Genomic DNA, 18,801 nt, shown 5'->3' on the forward strand with positions numbered 1-18,801 from the left:
TGAAGTTTATCCAAAATGATCTTCCGAATATCTGGCTGCATAGATGAAACATCAAGTCGGACCACTGAATCTAGATGTTCATCCGTGAGGCGATTACGTAACATGGTTTTCGCCCGTTTCATCATTGAAAAAGTTTGTTCACACAAATAAGTGCTTGAAAACATTGTAATCATCGTTAGCGCTTGTTTTTGAAGATTTGGAAACGCTTCTGCATGTAACATGGAGTAGAAGTCAATGGTTTACATCACTTGAAATTTGTCAAACAGGGATGTCTGGCTTTGTAAGTCAATCCGTTCCAGTTGCAGATCTGTCGGAGCATTTGACACATAGGCAGCAATCGGATTTTCAAAAAGACGGATTTCATTTTTTAAATTATGAAAATCTACAAATCTTTCACTGAAATTATTCATCAAGAGCCTCAGAAGTTGGATCATTCTGTCATTAGTGAAAGACATATTTAGCTGCTTATCATTTCGTAAAGTGGTACAGGTTGGAGAGTTGACAAGATGCACCCTTTCTTCCTGTTGAATGAAGAGTTGCAATTTTGTTTGGAAAGCGCTTATGTCTGCATACTCATGTGAAATCAATTTGTCTTTTCCTTGTAGTTTGGTGTTGAGTTCATTTAGATGTGATGTGATGTCGCATAAAAAAGCCAAATCCCACAACCATGAGGGGTCGTTCAGTTGTGACACTTTTTTTTTATTTTTCCGTCATAAATATTTCAATTTCGTGTCTTAAATAAAAAAAAAACGTTTTAACACCTTTCCTCGACTTAACCAGCCCCTCACTTCACTTTGAAATAGAACGTCTTCATGTTCGGACTCTATTTCTGTCAGAAAATCTTTTAAAGTTCTGTGATTCAACGTTCTTGTGATTTGATGAAATGTACAGTGTTAAACACAATCATCATCACATGGTCCAGATTCAAAACCTTTCCTCAGAGATTTTGTTGGTGAATGATTCAGTAAAGCCGCAGGGGTTCAGTTCCATTTGACTCAACCACTTTTTAAATAACTCTTACTGTCAGTCCGCTGTGACATCCAACCATATTTCTAGCGCCATCAGTAGTCACTCCAACTAATTTATTCCAAGGAAGAGCAAGGTCCTCTATGATGGTTGACACTTCTTTGAACAGATCTTCTCCAGTTCTAGTCCCATTCATGCTCCTCATAGCTGCTAACTCCTCTGTTATATAAAAAAATTGCTGTTTGTATTGCAAATAAATACCAAGAAATGCGCGGTATCAGTTATGTCAGTGGACTCGTCAGCGGCAAAAGAAAACATTGCGAATTCTGCTGCTCTGTCTTTTAATTGTGAATGGAGATTTTTATCCATATTTTAAACTCGCCTTGTAATTGTCATGCGAGAAATGTTGACAGCTTCTACTGCATTCTTCTTTTCAGTATACATTTCTTCCAACCCTGCTAACAAGCACTTTTTTAAAAATATTCACCATCGGAATAAAGCTTCATTGGTCTACTTAAGATGTGAGAAACTCTGTAGCTTTTTAATTTAAAAATAGCGTCTTATCGTCATTGAAAACAACCAAACCCTTGTGTTCTTAGAATAAAAAAAATGTATTAACTATAAATATTAGAATAGCAAACATAAAGATGGAATTCTTCAAGGAAAGAGTGAGAATATTTTTTCAACATTCTAATTTTATAACATTTCTTTTTTACATTTTGTTCCAATGTTTTGGCGGGCCGGATAGAAGCGCGTCGCGGGCCGAATTTGGCCCGCGGGCCGTAAATTGGGCATCACTGACTTAAGAGGTCATTAGATAAAGCTATATGCATCCTGTATTGTGATTTTTAATTCAAAGGACTCTTTGCCAACGAGTAGAAGACTAAATGGTGATATTTAAAAAAAAAAGATTTTATTTATTTTTTGAAAAAACACTTCTACAGCTTCAGTATTTTTTTTTTTATAAAGCAAGTTATTTTCAATCCGATATAATACAAAGGTAGATATTGGAAACCACTAAAAAAAACAACAGAAATAACTTGCAAAATACATATTTAATGTAAAAAATCTTAAGTTAAAAGTTAAAAAGTTAATCTTATCCTTTTTTTTTTCACTATATATTCTAAGGCAGATCTTGGAAATCACTGACGAAAGAGGACATTTCTTGAAAAAAAGTATTCTTAAAATGTAATAGAAGCGCTGGGATGAAGTAGAGATTGGAATCGAGCCCAACTTTTAAAGTTCGGTTTCGGTTCGGTCAGGTCTAACGCTGGGGTTCGGGCTCGGTTCGTTGTTATGAAGTTAGGTAGGCCTAATAGCAAAAACTATGTACATATAATAATGTTAATACAATTATTTATTAGATAAAACACCGATGTGAAACCTTATTTGGTCGGTGGGCTATTTTAATTTCCAACACGCGTGTCGCGGGCCACATAATAGAAAAAACAAATCAATAAAATATATAATGCATATTTGTTAGAAACACGTGAATATTATATAAAAAAAAGTTCCATTTCAAGCCATATGATCTATAGGGGAGATAATTTAAAGGTCATCTTTTTCTGTGGTCCACGGTTAACGAGGGTGTCATGTAACCATCACAACGACCAACCACCTTTATATTTCCCCTAACTAAAGTCAATTACCAATTAGAGCTTGGTTGACTCAGAAATGACTTTAAGATTACGAAATTAAAAATCTCAGGATTCAAACCTAGGATCACAAGCCAAGTACTTTACCATTCAGCCACCGCCGCCTCCCACGTGTAAATAATATTTACACTAATTCATGGGATTAGGACACAAAAACAGATGAACTTTACATCATCTGCCTTATAGACCACAAGGTCTGAAAGGGGAACCAGTTAGGCCAGGTTCACATCTAAATTTGCATTCACTTGCACCTATCCTTTGATCTGCTGTACCGTTGGGGCACTACACAAGATCTGTCAACCTTCTTTCTCCATTCTTATCCCTCATTTGTCTTTGATATAATTTCATTTGGATGTTCTTTCTGAAAGTATTGAAGCCTGCCTGGGTGGACCATTTCGGGAGCCGATTGTGAGTTTGTGTTTCAACACAAACTGTCTTTGTAACCTTCTTTAATTTTTGTATCTGTTGTATTTTAAGCCTTCACGTTGAAATTTCGGACACAATATCTGCTATTAGCTGTTGACTCTTCCACTTCGTAATTATTTTCCATGTTCCAATGGAATTATTCCTATTGCTCATATGTAGTTCTCTATCTTGTTTTAATTAAACTTCAATAACTTGTTTGTTTGTTATCAGAGAATATTTTATCTGGTAAAGAATTAAAGAGGATTGCATGCTCTTTTTACACATTGCAAATTAATGTCCATAAAACCAAATTTAATTAAATGTAATGAAGTCAAATCAAAGTTGGCATCGTCAATTTGGAGTAAGATTTTAACTCTTTTTCTCCTAACTGACGATACCAACGTTGATTTCACCAGAATGTGGTAAATAATTACGGAGAGAAAGAGTTTAAAAAAAAAAGTGATGTGTAGCAGGTGAATCCATATAATAATGTTTTTAACAACCTACCGACTAGCCGGTCGATTTCTTAATTCTTTTTAAATGATTAAAATACGATTTTTCAAACAATTGTGCAATTAAATCGTCTTCAGCGAACTTTCTTTAAAAAGGAAATAGTTGACTCTTATTCGCGTTTACTTTTCTTTAAGTTATTTCCCTTGTTTAAAAATTTAGTGTGCAGTACCAAAGGATGGGAACACTTTATGTTTCCTCAGTTTCTTACAAAGAATATAAAAGCACAGTGCACAATGCAACATAGAACAAACCCTGTCAGTGACATGAGATGTACTGTTAGGTCCACTTGTCTCAGAACACCATCCACCATTGGCTGAGACTTCGGAGAACTTCTGAAAGTAGACAATGAAACAAGCAAAATATAATTTTAAAAAAGGGCATATCAATTAGGACAAACTCTACACTTGCAATTATATCTTTCAATTATATAGAATGTAATGTATATAGAATGTATTTCACTTTTCATTATCATACAAAATACTTAATTACCAATAATTAATTAACGAATCGTTTTCTTTTTCTTGATTCAGGTTTTGTTGGTACCAAAAAAAATTTGTGGAAAGTTTCAACCATAGACATAAATAAATATAGACTGGAAGTAGGAAGTTATTTATATTTGGGGGGAGTCAATATGTTTTATGTACTATATCTATGTGAAAAAAAAATGGCGGCGATTGAGCTATAAATTCTAGGACTAACATTTCAGCCAATATATACCTTTGATCTTTAGTTTTGAAAAGTGCAAAACTGCCATATTCCCAATATTTTGTCTTTGTTTTATAATCATAGACATAGGCAAATATATATAGGTTTGTGATGTGGATCTACAAACTTTTCTTTTCCCAAATATTTCCGATAATAATTTGTTCTTTATCGTCCAGTCTATATATATATGTCTATGGTTTCAACTTAATCCGAGAATGGGTGTGGGAAAAAAACATGCGAAATTATCAAAGGAGACGATGCCTTATGTATTAAGCCAAATCACTTAATACTTAATACGTTAAGAAAACTATAAATGACAACAACAACACAAAAACTCAAAAAGCAAATATGTGAAACAAATTTTCTAGAAAATTGACAATTAAGTATATCTTTCCAAAAATAATTACTAGTTTATTTGTAGCACATGTAAAACCCTGGTTTGACCGTTATATTTTTCAATGTATGATTAAAAGATAATTTAAATTTGGCTTGAGATCTAGACAATGTATATGTTGAACACATATACGTTAGCTAGTATTCCTAAAACAGAATAATAAATACATTTTGCTTATTGTCTGAATCTATCGGCTTATCATTGACATTTTCTTAACTCCGATTAGATGTATACAGGCGCTTAAGCAGGATTTTCTTCTTCGAGGGGGGGAGCGCTAGGAAGGAATAAAAAATGTCCCATTTTGTTTTTAAATCTACCATTAATATTATTGATTCGTTATCAAGACAAACGTAACCGATCTTACATGGAATCACTAGTTGTATAAATGTGGAATGGTCTCCAAAACAAATAGAAGACTCTTGGACTCTTCTGTGTTGCTTGTTTTCTATATGATATCCGGGTTAATCGTAAAAACAAAAATAAATTATCCATCAAATTATCAAAAAATTCATTCATTTTTTTAAGTGTCAAAAGCGGAAGAACTCTGTCCTTAAAACATAATCTGCTAATAATGAACAAGTTATTTCCTTTATTTAATATCATTAAAAAAATAATTAATTAGCAAATCCGGACAACAAAATAAAAGGGGAGAAATCGCGTAAAAAATGAGTTTAGCTGACTAAAACCAATAGTTTTCCTTGTTGCGATTAAACGAAATAATGAACTACCAGTAATTGTCTAGTTGGTTACTATTCTTTTATTGATTCACGTCTTGTCTATGTTAATGAAGTTTCACCTTGATTCAAGAATTGTTGTGGTAGAAATAACGAATACACACCTTTTACCAAACAGACAGACAGACAGAATGAGTAGATATAAGGTTTGTAAAAATACTTTTTTTAAGAAGACAATACCTTCTTTGTGCAAAATATAAAGCGATAGCCATTCTCTAAAATATGAATGAATGTTAGATTAAAAAACAGTGAAACATTTTTACTCCCTCTCCTCTTCTTGTGAAGAAAACATCCTGGTGAAAGTGAATGTATAGATCATAGATTTATATTTATATGGAGATCTTGTAAAATAACAAAAAATGTCGTGAATTTTTTTTTTAAATTTTAAACAAAACGCTGTTTTGTAAATTAGTCAAAAGAAGTACCGTTTTGCTTTTTTCATACCCTAACCTATGTAATATATAATTTAATTTTTAGATCTAGATCTAGTAATTGAACATCAAAAATAAGAGTAGGCCTACTGTGGTCTCATAATTATTATTTTGCAATTTTTAGATACATGATCTAGAAAGATCTAGGTAATCAATCTATTTAAATGTACATAAGATGATTAAAATTAACAGACATGAATTATTTTGATCTAGGATTTTCGAAACATTATCTCAATGGAAACTAACAGGAAATGGCTTTGTTTCATATTTTAGCGTGAATATATAGTTCTTTGAATAATAGCCCATTCTCAAGAAAATCCGAGAAATGATTTTTAATTATTTCTAAACTTTGAAAACTAAAGATCATTACTTTTCTAAGACAGAAAAGATTGATTAGAGCTTGAAAAAGAGTTACGTACATATAAATATTATGTATATATACATATTGATATAAACCTTGTGGTGGCACAGATGGCGGTAGTGGTGTGTGTGTGTGTAGTCAGACGACGCAAATCGCCCCAGGCCAGCGCTAGACGAGCGGTCAACCGTGACGAGTTACGACGGTCAGCCGAGACGAGTGTCAACATGATGGTTCTAGAGGTATCGGCGTCGTGAACAGAGCTCAGGAGGGATGTAGTCGTCTGACCACCCAGAATGGTCGAGCGACGTTCTGTCCGGTTCTAGAAGGCCAGCAGGGACCCTATATAAAGAGCGAAGGTATCAGAGACCAGTCAGTCACAACTTCCCGATCTACAGTTCGTTACTACGGCTCAATACAAGTCCGAGACGAGACGGAGAGACCAGTGCAAGAGTTGATACGGCGGTACGGTGTTATCGGAGAGATATTTGTACAGTGTACGTGTTGCCAATTGTACAGTATTGGCTGTTATTCATTCAACCATTAAAGTGTTACGTTATTTTGGAGCCCTGAGTTGTTAAGTTCTTTGGGTTGGTGATGTATGGTGCAGTTTGCATAGAGCCTGGATAGTGAGATTCGTAACAATATATATTTATAAGTGACTGATTTTTGCTTTCATTTTGTTTATTTTAGGTCGACCCGAATTTATTACTTATGTTAAAAATATATACTAATTATTTATATTTCAACCTATTTTTAGATTATTTCGACCCCCCCCCCCCCTTCTAGTATTTTGGCCGATTTGGTAGGGTCGGGAGGGGGCGATAACATCAATCCGCCCCCCCTCAACCATAAACTTTTGAGTGGGGGGGGGGGGCGGTCTTTTTTATTTGTAGAAATTACAGCTTGCTAACAGAATCAATTAAATATCTATATGATTAAAACTTGTTATTGGTATTTTAACCGGTCTTTATATAATTTCGTTCACCTGTTGGCCGATTGGAAGGGGAAGATCGAATACTTCCACTGCCCTTCCCATCTAAACCCTTTGAGTGGTGGGGGGGGCGGTCCTACTTTTATGGAGAAATCATAGTATGTGAACAAAATTAGTCGAATATCTATATAATATAAACAGGTGGAAGTACGATACATGCAATCCCCTTCCCCCCATCGGACAAATCAATACATTTTTAGCGCCACCCGAAAGGTTATAAGACTCTATTAGTTTTGTGCGAAATATCTGTCCGTCTGTCCGTCTGTCCGTCCGTCCCGTTTAGATCTCGTAAACTAGAAAAGATATTGAAAATCCGACATCACAATATTTTAGACCAGTGGTTCCCAAACTTTTTTAGCTCGTAGACCCCTTGTCATGTTTTCCAGGATTCAGTAGACCCCCTAGTTAGCTAATATTGCTGAATTGATTTTTTTCTGATTTATGAACTTCCAATGTGTTTTTTTTTTAAACGATGTCTAATGGACATTAGGAATTAGGTGGCCACATGCATGGGCGTAGCTGGAGGGGATGTTGGGTTGCAAAAATCCCCCACCGAAAAAATCCTGGCTACGCCTATGACCACATGTTAGTTAATCAAATAAAATTTATGAAACAAGTCTGTTAAAAAAGCAATGTACAATCTCCAATCAATTAAATTTTGTTTTAAATAAGATCTTTGACATCCAAGAACATTGTCAAAAGGAAGAAAAAAAAATAAATAAAAAAAAGCTTTTCGACAAACATCACACTTCAGTGTGAAGGAAAAACTGATGAAAGTTTTGGTCCTTTTCTCAACACATTTGAGCAAGTTATTGGATGTGTTGCTTGGGTTAACTGCGTTAATAACAAATTGAAGAGATTCAAGCATCTACCACTTTTTCACTATCCACAATAAGACCCAACAATGAAAGGTGCTCCATTCATTGCTACTGGCATTATAGTTAAAGGGAGTGCTTTTTCTTTATAGTAGTCTTTCAAAAACATTCAATATTGATTATCAGTTTTTGCAAAAAGAAGCTTTTCGTTGTTTTCTTTATCTATAATAAAACAAACATTCGCCAATAAAATTATTTTATTACCAGGCAATATTGACTCGTTTCACTTGTATTAGGAACTCATTTCACCAATAGGCCTTTGCAATGTTTTGTTACTTAGAGGAATTCTGTAATACTATCAGATGTAGGTTTGTGGACATAAAGAAACAAAGGTTTGTGGACATAATAGGTTTAAAAACTTCTTCATCGCATGCCAAAATCATTTTTTCGCCTATTGTGTGATTTTTTTCCAAATTTCGCAATAAGTAAAAGATTATTTAAGAAAGACACTTGCAGACCATCATCTTCTCTTTTTAATGCCAAAGCAAAGATTTTGTCCACTATAGATCTTTTCTCAACTATATAATTGATTTTTCAAAAGCGTTTCAAATCTACATCTTTTTTATTAAGATGGCATCGTCTAAAAAAATCCTCCAACCTAGGTGGTTTCAAAGTGTCAGTAAATAACACTTTGTTGCATACATTACAGATAAGCAATATATAAGTTCGACATGGAAAGAAGCCAAACATAAATACCACAGTGAAATTTCATAATTAAATATGACTATGTTAAATATAAACTCCCTGTAGACTAAATTAAGCTATTTGAATAAGGTTCTAAAATAATTTTTCAAATAATTTATATTTGTATAAGATAATTGTTAATTCCATTATTTTAAGATTTTAATTAAAATGACCACCAACTGAAATCGAGATCCACTCTCGTAGACCCCCATTTACATCTCATAGACCCCCAATTCCTTTTTCACTTTCGTAGACCCCTTGGAAGTCGTCATAGACCCCTGGGGGTCTATATAGACCACTTTGGGAATCACTGTTTTAGACCATTCAAAGTTCTGATGTTCTGTTGTATTTATGTGTATTTTTCTGTTGTGTTGTTTTTATATGAGAAACGAGTCCTTGTAATCACAAAAAATTTCTGTAAGGATCAATATAGCAGTCTTAGTCTTAGTCTTAAAAATCTAATTTATAAAATCAGTTATGCAAGCAGTTTTTTAAAGAGAAAAAGCTCATTAGTATGCATTATAAGTTAGACCTAATTTAAAATGAATAGTAATCTTATAAACTTCATTTTTATGAACATATTTTTTTATTGCGGAATTTTTTCTTTTTTTTTCTTTTTAAATGTCTACACATTAGTGGATATTAAATGAATTGTAATTCCTTGACCACTCATGTTTAATTTTTTTTTTTTAAATGTCTACAAATTAGTGGATATTAAATGAATTGTAATTCCTTTAAAAAAAAAGAATAAGAGATTGAGCCTTTTCAAAACAATTGGATCAATTATAAGACATCAGTTAGGCCAAGGGAGGCGCGGTGGTTGAGCGGTAAAGCGCTTGGCTTCCGAACTGAGGTCCGGGTTCAAATCCTGGTGAAGACTGGGATTTTCAACTTTGGAATCTTTGGGCGCCTCTGAGTCCACTCAGCTCTAATGGGTACCTGACATTAGTTGGGGAAAAGTATAGGCGGTTGGTCGTTGTGCTGGCTACATGACACCCTCGCTAATCGTAGGCCACAAAAACAGATGTACTAAACATCATCTGCCCTATAGACCACAAGGTCTAAAAGGGGAACTAGTTAGGCCAGGCTCACATCTAACTTTACATTCACTTTCACCTATCCTTTGATCTGCGGGACCGTTGGGGCACTACACAAGATCTGTTAACCTTCTTTCTCCATTATTATCTCTCATTTGTCGTTGATATAATTTCATTTGGATGTTCTTTCTGAAAATATTGAAGCCTGGCTGGATGGACCTTTTCGGGGGCCGATTTTAAGTTTGTGTTTCCACACAAACTGTCTTTTGTAACCTTGTTCTTTTTGTATTATAGTAAGAAATTACAAAATTTAAAAAATCTGTCACTAATAATTTGTATATGCTATAAAGTAATTTCTTATATCGAGTCGCCCAACCGCTATTCTGTAATGCAAAATGCAATCAATAGCAGATATTATATAAAGGAGCGAGGACTAATCGTTTTCATTTTACCGCCCTTCCCCTTTCCAGACACAGTATAAAATCTATAAGCGTAGCCAAAGGGGTTTTGAGTTGATGGCTTTTTCTTTAAAGTTTAAAACCCCTCCAGATTGTTTTGAGTTTGAAATTCCCCTACAGAGCGTTTAGTGTTGAAAACCTATCTCTTCAATATTATTTTAAAGCAAACTAGTCACCAAATTCTATGATCGTAGCTAAATGGGGTTTTAAATTAAAAATTTAAAACCCCTCAACAGATGAGTTCCTTTTCGATATAAAATCTAAAGCGAAATACAGGCATGTAATTCCAAGAGCGTAGTCAAGAAAGATTACAAATTTCTACCAGTGGCTTGGGCTCCATAAATAAAGTGTGAATAGTCTTCTACCGTAATTGAAAAATATTAAATGTGTCTCAACAAAGATGGCTAAGACAGATTTTAGGAGTCAGTCATAGAGATCGGGTCTAAATCAAAGAAATCATATGCCGAACTGTGAGTCGAATCCTTAGTAAGGTTGTGACAGAGCGTCGCATGAGGTTTTGCGGGACATGTTCGGCTGCACACTGGGCAGGTTATTCCAGCTAGAGCTAGTGTTATTGGCTTTTTTTCTCTGACGTTTTTCTTCTGCCAGCGCTGTTCTCATGTCTACAATTAGTTTTGATATCGCGACGCAATGATGCTCTATCATGTGCCTTCGTCTCCCAGGTGGCTGGGTTAATGCTGAAGGCTTTCAGAAAAGCTTTGGTGGTGTCCTCTAAGTGTTTTCTTTGTCTTTGTGAGCGTTTTCATTTGTTTAAGTGACCATAAAAATCGTTTAGGGATGCGGGGGTCTTCCATTCTGCAGACGTGGTCATCCCATCGCAGCTATGACTGCATCAAGAGTGTGAGGATGCTTTGCAGGCCAGCTGTTGGAAGGACTCCATTTATATATATTTACACACTTTAATCCCAACATATTACACCCATTATTATTATTATTATTATTATTGTTATAAAAATAAAGCAAAATCCGCAATTAACATCGCAGTACCACTTTCTTACATTCTAAAATTAACTGAAAATAAGGCATATAACAAAATGTGATATAACATTGAAGACCAAGCAACCATAAGTTTTCTAAAATAACAATATACACTGTTATTATATTAACCTCGCAAACATGTTCGATGTCCTAAACATCACTAATAATATTCTCACTGACTGTCAGAGGCAGTACTATTGCTGACACATTGCCAGAAAATTCATCAGTCTTCACTTTTAAGGGGACTACAATTGATTCTGTTTCTTTTAAATTACTCTGGTTGTGCCAGAGAATTTATTTTTTTTAATAATAATAATCTCAAAAATACTTTTGATAATGACAATGAAAAGATTTTCTTTTATACTTTCTCTGCAAGCTAATGAAAGTACATTCCCTTCACAGATTTATAAACAAAAAAAGCGTGTTCTGTCTTGACTAGTCTCTTAATTATGTTCGGAACATAGATCTAGGTCACGAAAGTTAAAACAATAAAATTCAAATTTGATTACATTTTCTAATTTCAACATTTTACAGCTTTGTTGGCCGTACAGTTGTTTCATTTCATTTAAGAGGCTAGACAACTCATCTCGTTGTTTTTTCAACCTGTAATTTACTCTTGAATTTTCAGCATCCTTTGAGGTACTTTCCCTTAGCGAATTCCTAGGAATGAAATAGAAAAGGAAACATATTTTGAAAATACACAAATAATAGGTGTTTATACATGTAATACACTATTTTCGTGCATATAAACCGGCGTTAAACCGCTAACGCGTACACCCCGCTCAAATTACATAATATGTAAAAACAAAATCGCACCAAACTAGAATGATGGGATGATAAATCCATAAATTATAAACAGACTACAACACACTAGCGGATCCAGAACATTGGAGGGGGGGCAATTTTTTTCCCAAACCCTAACCCCAACGCCCAGTAAAACCCAAACCCTATGCATAAACGCTCGTATAGCATATATATATACATATATTTGAATTTAAAAAAGCAGTGTTTCTCAACTTCCGGCGAAAAAAACAACAACAACCATGCTGCTGAGGCCTTTCTCTTGACAGCTAGGGAGTCTGGGGGAGCGCTGAAAGCTCTCCAATTGGGGTTCAGCTAAAGCGTTTTCTTGCATTCTTCTCTGCAGTAACGCATTCTTATGACGTCTACAGCTCATTATTCATTCTATTAAAAAGGACCTTTTGAAAATGTTTTACCTGAAGAGGAAAGGTATTGGTCAACAGGTAGGGAGAAGGTGATTACATTTATCGCCCCTACCACCTTGATAAACTTTTTTTCATTTTATATTTACTAATGATTTCAGTGTGATGTGACGTAATATACAAATGGGTTGTAATATCAATAAATAAAGTATTCTCAACTAATTTTGCTCATACACTATAATTTCTGCTTTAAAATTGGACCGCCTCCCCCTCCCCACTCAAAAGTCTATAGTGGGAAGGGCATTAGCTGTAATTACCCCCTCACACACAGTGACACACACACACACACCTTACACTGAGCTATTGTTGGGGAGAAGCACGAGAAAATAGAATTCCACGGGAAATAAGGGACTTCACATTGATAATCACGGGGTACCATTTTTGTTGGTCACATGATAAGAAACCGCATGGTCAGTAAGAAGTCTTACACCATGTTCTACCGAGAGACAGGCGTGTCTCATGTTTGAGTTAAATGTATTGAGTATTGTGTAGATCTAAGTGATAATTTTCTATAGATGTAGAGTGTATTCAATTTGGAATATTTTGTGCTAGTGATTGATGGCTGAGATTACCTACTTGTAAACTATTATTTTATGCAATAAATTTTGAGTCTGCAAGAGTTGTGTTTTCTGATCATTCTACATGTGTTGTGATACTATTACTTAGTAATCGAAGAATAAAAAAGCAACAACAAAACTGATTCGAATAATATTTATTGATGATGCAAAGAACATTACATCAATACCAGAAGAGTCCCTAATACATCTCAAGAACACTCATACTATTGAGTAGTTACAATAATAATGAGATTAGTTAAAAAAATCAATAAATGTCTTTAACCTTACGACTATCTTACTAATATGTTAAAAAAATGTGATTTCTGCTAAAAAAAAATTAAATCGCCCCCCCCCCCTCTCGAAAGTTAAGGGGGAAGAAGGAATTGATGCAATTGTCCCACCTCAACCCACCAAATTGACCAACATAGGGAGCGATAAAATCCAAAAATTGTTTAAAAGATACATAATGTTTATATATTATTGACATAAGTATAGAAATCGTACATAAATTGTGTAATTTCTCTACTAAAATGTGTCCCCCCCCCCTTGGTGGTGGTGGGGTCGGTCGAGTGGGGGGGGGGGTGATTTAATTTCTTCTTTGCAGAAATCACATTTTTTTTAACATATTAGTAAAATAGGGTAGACTTGAGTACGACTTGGTTCAGCTTTGGGAGACCTGGAGCGACACTGGGAAGTGTTTCGTTGGTCTGTTCTGTGGAATACGGCTCGATGCAAGTTGAGAAGAGAGGAATTGCAACGAAGTGAAGAGATGCAGTGCAACGAAGTATAGCTAACTGTAAACTGACAGATATTGTACAGTCTTCTACGCTACATCTTACAGTAATGTTAAAGTTAATAGTCATTAAAGTTATGAAGCTGAAAGTTGAGTCGTCAAGTTCTTTGAAGTGTTTTTTGTTTGTCTACTAGTACATTTAGCCAGAAGATTCAGAAATACGTAACAATATCTACTAATTTGACAACGTTAATGTTGTCAATCGTAGTCAAACTGAATTTAAGTTATCTTATCTTGTAGACATTTTCAAAAAAAATGAACGAAGCAAAAAGAACTCTGTAGTGTCATTGTATCCAATAGTTTATGTTTCCTTTTAAGTATATAGCATTTGTCGTTGTCAATTAATGGCTAAAGGGGACATAATGTATTGAACTTAGTGGTAGTACGAAGAGGAAAAAGTGACTGATTTCATCCTAAGCCTCCATTCTTTCTCGTCAAATAGTATTTTAGACATATAATAATATTTAATTTTACACAACAGAACCACATCTTTTCTACGAAGTAATACAGAGAAAAAGGACTTCCTTGATAAGTAGACTCAGTATTATTGCTTTAACAGTAACAATCTTCAACATAAATGAGTTCATTAACAAAGCTGCACAGCAACATTAACAATCTCTCAGGAAATTGACTTTGAAGCAATGCTATGTTCCCAGGTAGTATCAAGAAATTAGGCAAGGCAAGCTAATATAGGGTTTTATACAACTGCCCTTTATGTCTTATGTATTTAAAAAAGACTGATCAGGGAACAGGTTAATCCCTCTCACGACAATTTTCTAAAGGTCTCCTTGAGATGTAAGAGGGCTACTCTGGCATCATCAAGGTGGCCCTTGGGTCTGTTGGAGTTATTCTGGGATAGTTAACCAAGCAAAAGTACTGCTGTATCACAATTGTTCAGGGTTCTGTTAGGGTCATGTGTAAATTATTTCAGGATAGGGGTGTCGATTAAGGATTCTTTTTTCTCTCATTACGAGGGTTTTTAAAAAAAATATATTTAATATATAAATAAAAAATAGTTAATTTGTCTTAAAATATTACATTATTCATAAAAGATGCTTGACTTTCAATTGTCTGCCCTTGTCTATATTCTTTAGGATTATTGGTTTTGGTTATTTTTGTTTCTAGTTTCTTCGCAGGCTCCATTCAGTTGCGTCTTGTTTTCTTGTTCCTTTGTTTCCCAGTATATCTAGGATGAGGCTGCCGCTAAGATATAGACATTGTCATAGTGTTCTTGTTACGTTTCCACGGGCTTGCCGTGTTCTGTGAGTGTAGTACAGACACACTTGTTGTTGACTTGTGACATGCTCTCCGATCATGTGATCAAAGAGGACGTAACCACGAGGAAGAAATAATTCTTCAAAAGTATTGACTTCCCTTTAAAAGACAGTTCTTGAGTAGTTTTCCATAGATAAATAAAGTTCAATTTGATTCCTATCACGCATCTCTCAGCCCAAACTCTTTTTAACCCAGGTACATACACACTCTCACACACTCGCATAACCTCTTAAACTAATTGATATAATACTAATAGAGTAACTTTACAGATTGATTACAGTATTTAGATTTTTATCTCTGAGGTCTGACAATTTGGTGAAGGACAATAAATTATACAATAATTACAATTTCTATCTAACCAGTATAGTTATCAATTCTATGTTAAATTATTTTTCTAAATATTAACTCTAGATTATAAGGATTTAAAGATACATTGTTATTAACAACTTTAATTCTACTGTGCCACACAAGACTTCTGTATTCACTCACTATTATTAGATTAAATTTATGAATCATCTTACTTTTGATTTTAGGCAATTTATTTAAAACAATAGCTAGGTTAAGATAAACATTGGTGTTACAGTTTGCCTTTAGTACGTCTTTCATAGTGCATCTAACATTATCATATATTTTACATTTTAAAAACATATGACTTTCATTGTTACCATTATCTGTGTGACATAAAACACATGTGTGTACAATTCTTTTCTTACTTTCTACAGGCGTCATCCCGAAGATTAGTCTGTATGTTATTTCTCTGGCTTTGGGTGTAATGTGTTTGCTGTGTAGATTCGTAAAAGTGTCTCTGAAATCTATTACAACTAACTCTCTACTCCATCTGATCCTATTGAATAATCTTTCTTGTAACTGTTTCTTAAGTGTTGTATATGTGTCTTTTAATTTACTGTGTATTAGATGTTCATTGCCAGGGAGTATTCTTGATATGGATCTGTAAAATGGATGTGTGTTTGTACCAAAGTGGTGTGGGGTGTCATTTTTTATTGGAATTATTTTATTTAACCTTAAGCCGTAGTAGTATATTGTTAATGGAAAATTGTTTGGGTTCTTGGCTACTTGTCCTATGTATTTTAATCTAAGTGCTTGTATTTTGGTTCTGATGTCCTTTAAGTTTATCCCCCCATCCTCTTTGTTTTGTATAAGTGTTGTGTGTTTAATGTTTCTGATAGTGCTTTTAAATATAAAATTCCTAATGATTGTGTTTAATTTAAATTTTATTTCTCTATTTTAAGGTTAAAGGGGATATTTGAGGGGATTTCTCACCTGCCCAATCCCATAATACAAGATTTAATTATGTTGATTTCTGACCCGCTTGCCCTCCCAAATTGAATAAACTTATCTATGATTGCGGCTATGTCTTTTTCTGAAGAAGGGAAAAAGGGTGGTGTCATCAGCGTATGCTTTAACGGGCGTGGGGCCTGGGATTCTTATCCCCGTGATTCCACTATCTAGTCTGATGATTTCTAAAAGGGGTTCTAGGCAAAGGGTGTATAAAAAGGGAGAAAGGGGAAACCCTTGTCTAACAGATCTTCTAATAGGGATACTGCCACTAAGGGTTTTGTTTATTATGAGTTTGCTTGTGGCATCAGTGTAAACTATCTATATATTTCTTCATTCTTCCATCTGTCTTCGTCTTGTCTGGTATTTTGAAAAGGTGGTCATGGTCTATTCTGTCAAAGGTTTTTTCCTGGTCAATAGAAAAGAGGGCTGCTTTCAAGTCTTTGTCTTTACAGTAATATATAATGTCTCTTTAAAAATGGTTAAGTTTGTCTGGGTTGCTACAGTATTGGTCCGTCCTATTAAGTGTGGTATGAGGGGTTTTAGACTTAGAAAAATCATTTTCGTCAGGAGTTTGTAATCGGTGTTTAGAAGTGAGATCGGTCGAAAGTCGCTAGGTGAGGTGTTGTTTGCTTGTTTTTTTGGTAGAAGTGTGATGTATGCTAAGTTGAAATCTCTAGGTAACTGTTCTGTCACTAACATGTCGCTGTATAGATTTAATAGTAAGGGTTCTATTTGGGGAAAAAAGGCTTTGTAAAATTCAAACGTCAGACCGTCTGGGCCAGGGAATTTGCTGTTTTGTGTTGTATCTAAAGCAGCCCTCAGTTCGTCTAGCGTAAAGGGAGCGTCTGTCTCTATATGTTCTGTCATTGGTATTTCTTTATTTTTTATTGGTATTTATTTATTTATTTATTATTTCTTGTGCGTTGTCGTCCGTCTGTTCCTTGCCATACAAATTAGTAAAGTGTTTCGTAAATGTGTCTGTTATTTTGTCTAGGTCGTGTATAGTTTCTCCTTTACAATCAATAATGTTGTCAATAGTTCTGTCAATTTGAATGTTTTGTTCTGCTGATAAAAAAAGTTTGTTAGGCCCTTCGGTTATTTTTTTACTTTTGCACCTTAATTCCGCTTCTTTTGTATTGATATTTAAATAGTTTTTCTAGTTGAGTTAGTATATGTGTTTTGGCTGCTTCGTCTTCTTCGTGTGTTAGTCGATTTTTAAGTCTTTCCTCTTCTTTTTTCCTTTTTGAGTTGACTAGTGTGGCCAGTATTTGGCTTTGCTGCTTAATGGAGCCTTTAACTAGCGTCCATATTTGTGTGACTTTGAAATGGGGTGTGTTTGAGTCATGTATTATATTTTTGAGGAGGTTTGCGATTGTTTTTAAATAGAGCGGGTCATTTAGGAGGTCGTTGTTAAGTTTCCAGAGCGGTGTTTTTTGTTTTTTCTTTTTTAGTTTTGGGTTCAGCAGTTCCACTAAGACTCCTTTGTGGTCTGTATATTGTAACGTCTCTACGAGATGTGTTACACTTTTTGTTTCGCACGCCCTTGGCACATACACTCTATCTATCCGTGTTTCTATTTGGTGTGCCTTGTCCCTGAACGTGGTGACCCGGCCCGTGACCTCTACTTCTCTATAGGCATCTACTAACCGGAAAGCCTTGATGACTCCCCCCAAATAGTCATGCGTTTTAATTGTTACATGAGGAGTAGGACCCTCTGTGTTTGTGTTTTGCTTGTCTAATTGGGAATCAATGTAATTTAAATCACCCCCTACTATCACATTTTCTCCTGCGTACTGAGTGTGTAGAATGTCACTTAGCATTCCAAAAAAACTGATGTTTCTCTTTTTTTTTTTGCGCAGATGCGTAAATGTTGGCTAATGTGTATGTGTGTTTTTGGAAGCTTGTCCTAATTATTACTATCCTCCCGCTATTGTCTTGATATGAGTGAGTGATTGAAAACCTATTGGATGTTTGTAAAATCGCTGTCTCTCGTGGTTTTCTACCTAAACTAAAATAACCCTCCGGGATGCCCATAAGAGAGACTGCTTTTTTGGCTTTGTACTCTGTGTGTTGGTCTCTTGCAGAAAGATAAAATCTGGCTTGTATTTCCTTGTGAGGTGTGCTATGTATGTGTGTTTATTATTAAGCCCTCTGATGTTGAGTGTCAAAATTTTGATGTCTGCCATGAGTGTGTGAGATTGGTTTGCGTGTTTGTTATTCTATTGTGTGTGTATGCATTTTATCTTTAAGAGTTGCTTTGTTGTTTATGTGTTCGGGTCCTCGCCCTCATCTATGACTAGCACTGACGGGGAGTCTGGAAAGTTCAGCTCGAGCTTAAACTGTTCTTCCTCTCTTTTCTCCTCCTCTACCAGGGGATACTCGTTTAGATCCCCGGATGTGGAAGAGAGAGAGAGAGAGAGAGAGAGGGCCTTCTTTCTTGTTATTT

At 34.9% G+C, this 18,801-nt stretch overlaps 1 protein-coding gene across 1 annotated transcript in view; it reads right to left on the reverse strand.

Moving 5' to 3' along the window:
• The window catches only part of LOC129924516 (uncharacterized), a 64,166-nt gene that overhangs the window by 4,369 nt on the left and 40,996 nt on the right, over positions 1-18,801 (reverse strand). Inside the window, exons 3-4 of the mRNA XM_056019565.1 lie at positions 11,718-11,868; positions 3,791-3,871 (exon numbers count right to left, since the gene is read on the reverse strand). Coding sequence (XP_055875540.1) covers positions 3,791-3,871; positions 11,718-11,868 — 232 coding nt within the window. The remainder of the gene's footprint in view (positions 1-3,790; positions 3,872-11,717; positions 11,869-18,801) is intronic.

This window comes from Biomphalaria glabrata, chromosome 2 (assembly GCF_947242115.1).
Source record: "Biomphalaria glabrata chromosome 2, xgBioGlab47.1, whole genome shotgun sequence".
Taxonomy (NCBI): Eukaryota; Metazoa; Mollusca; class Gastropoda; family Planorbidae; genus Biomphalaria; species Biomphalaria glabrata.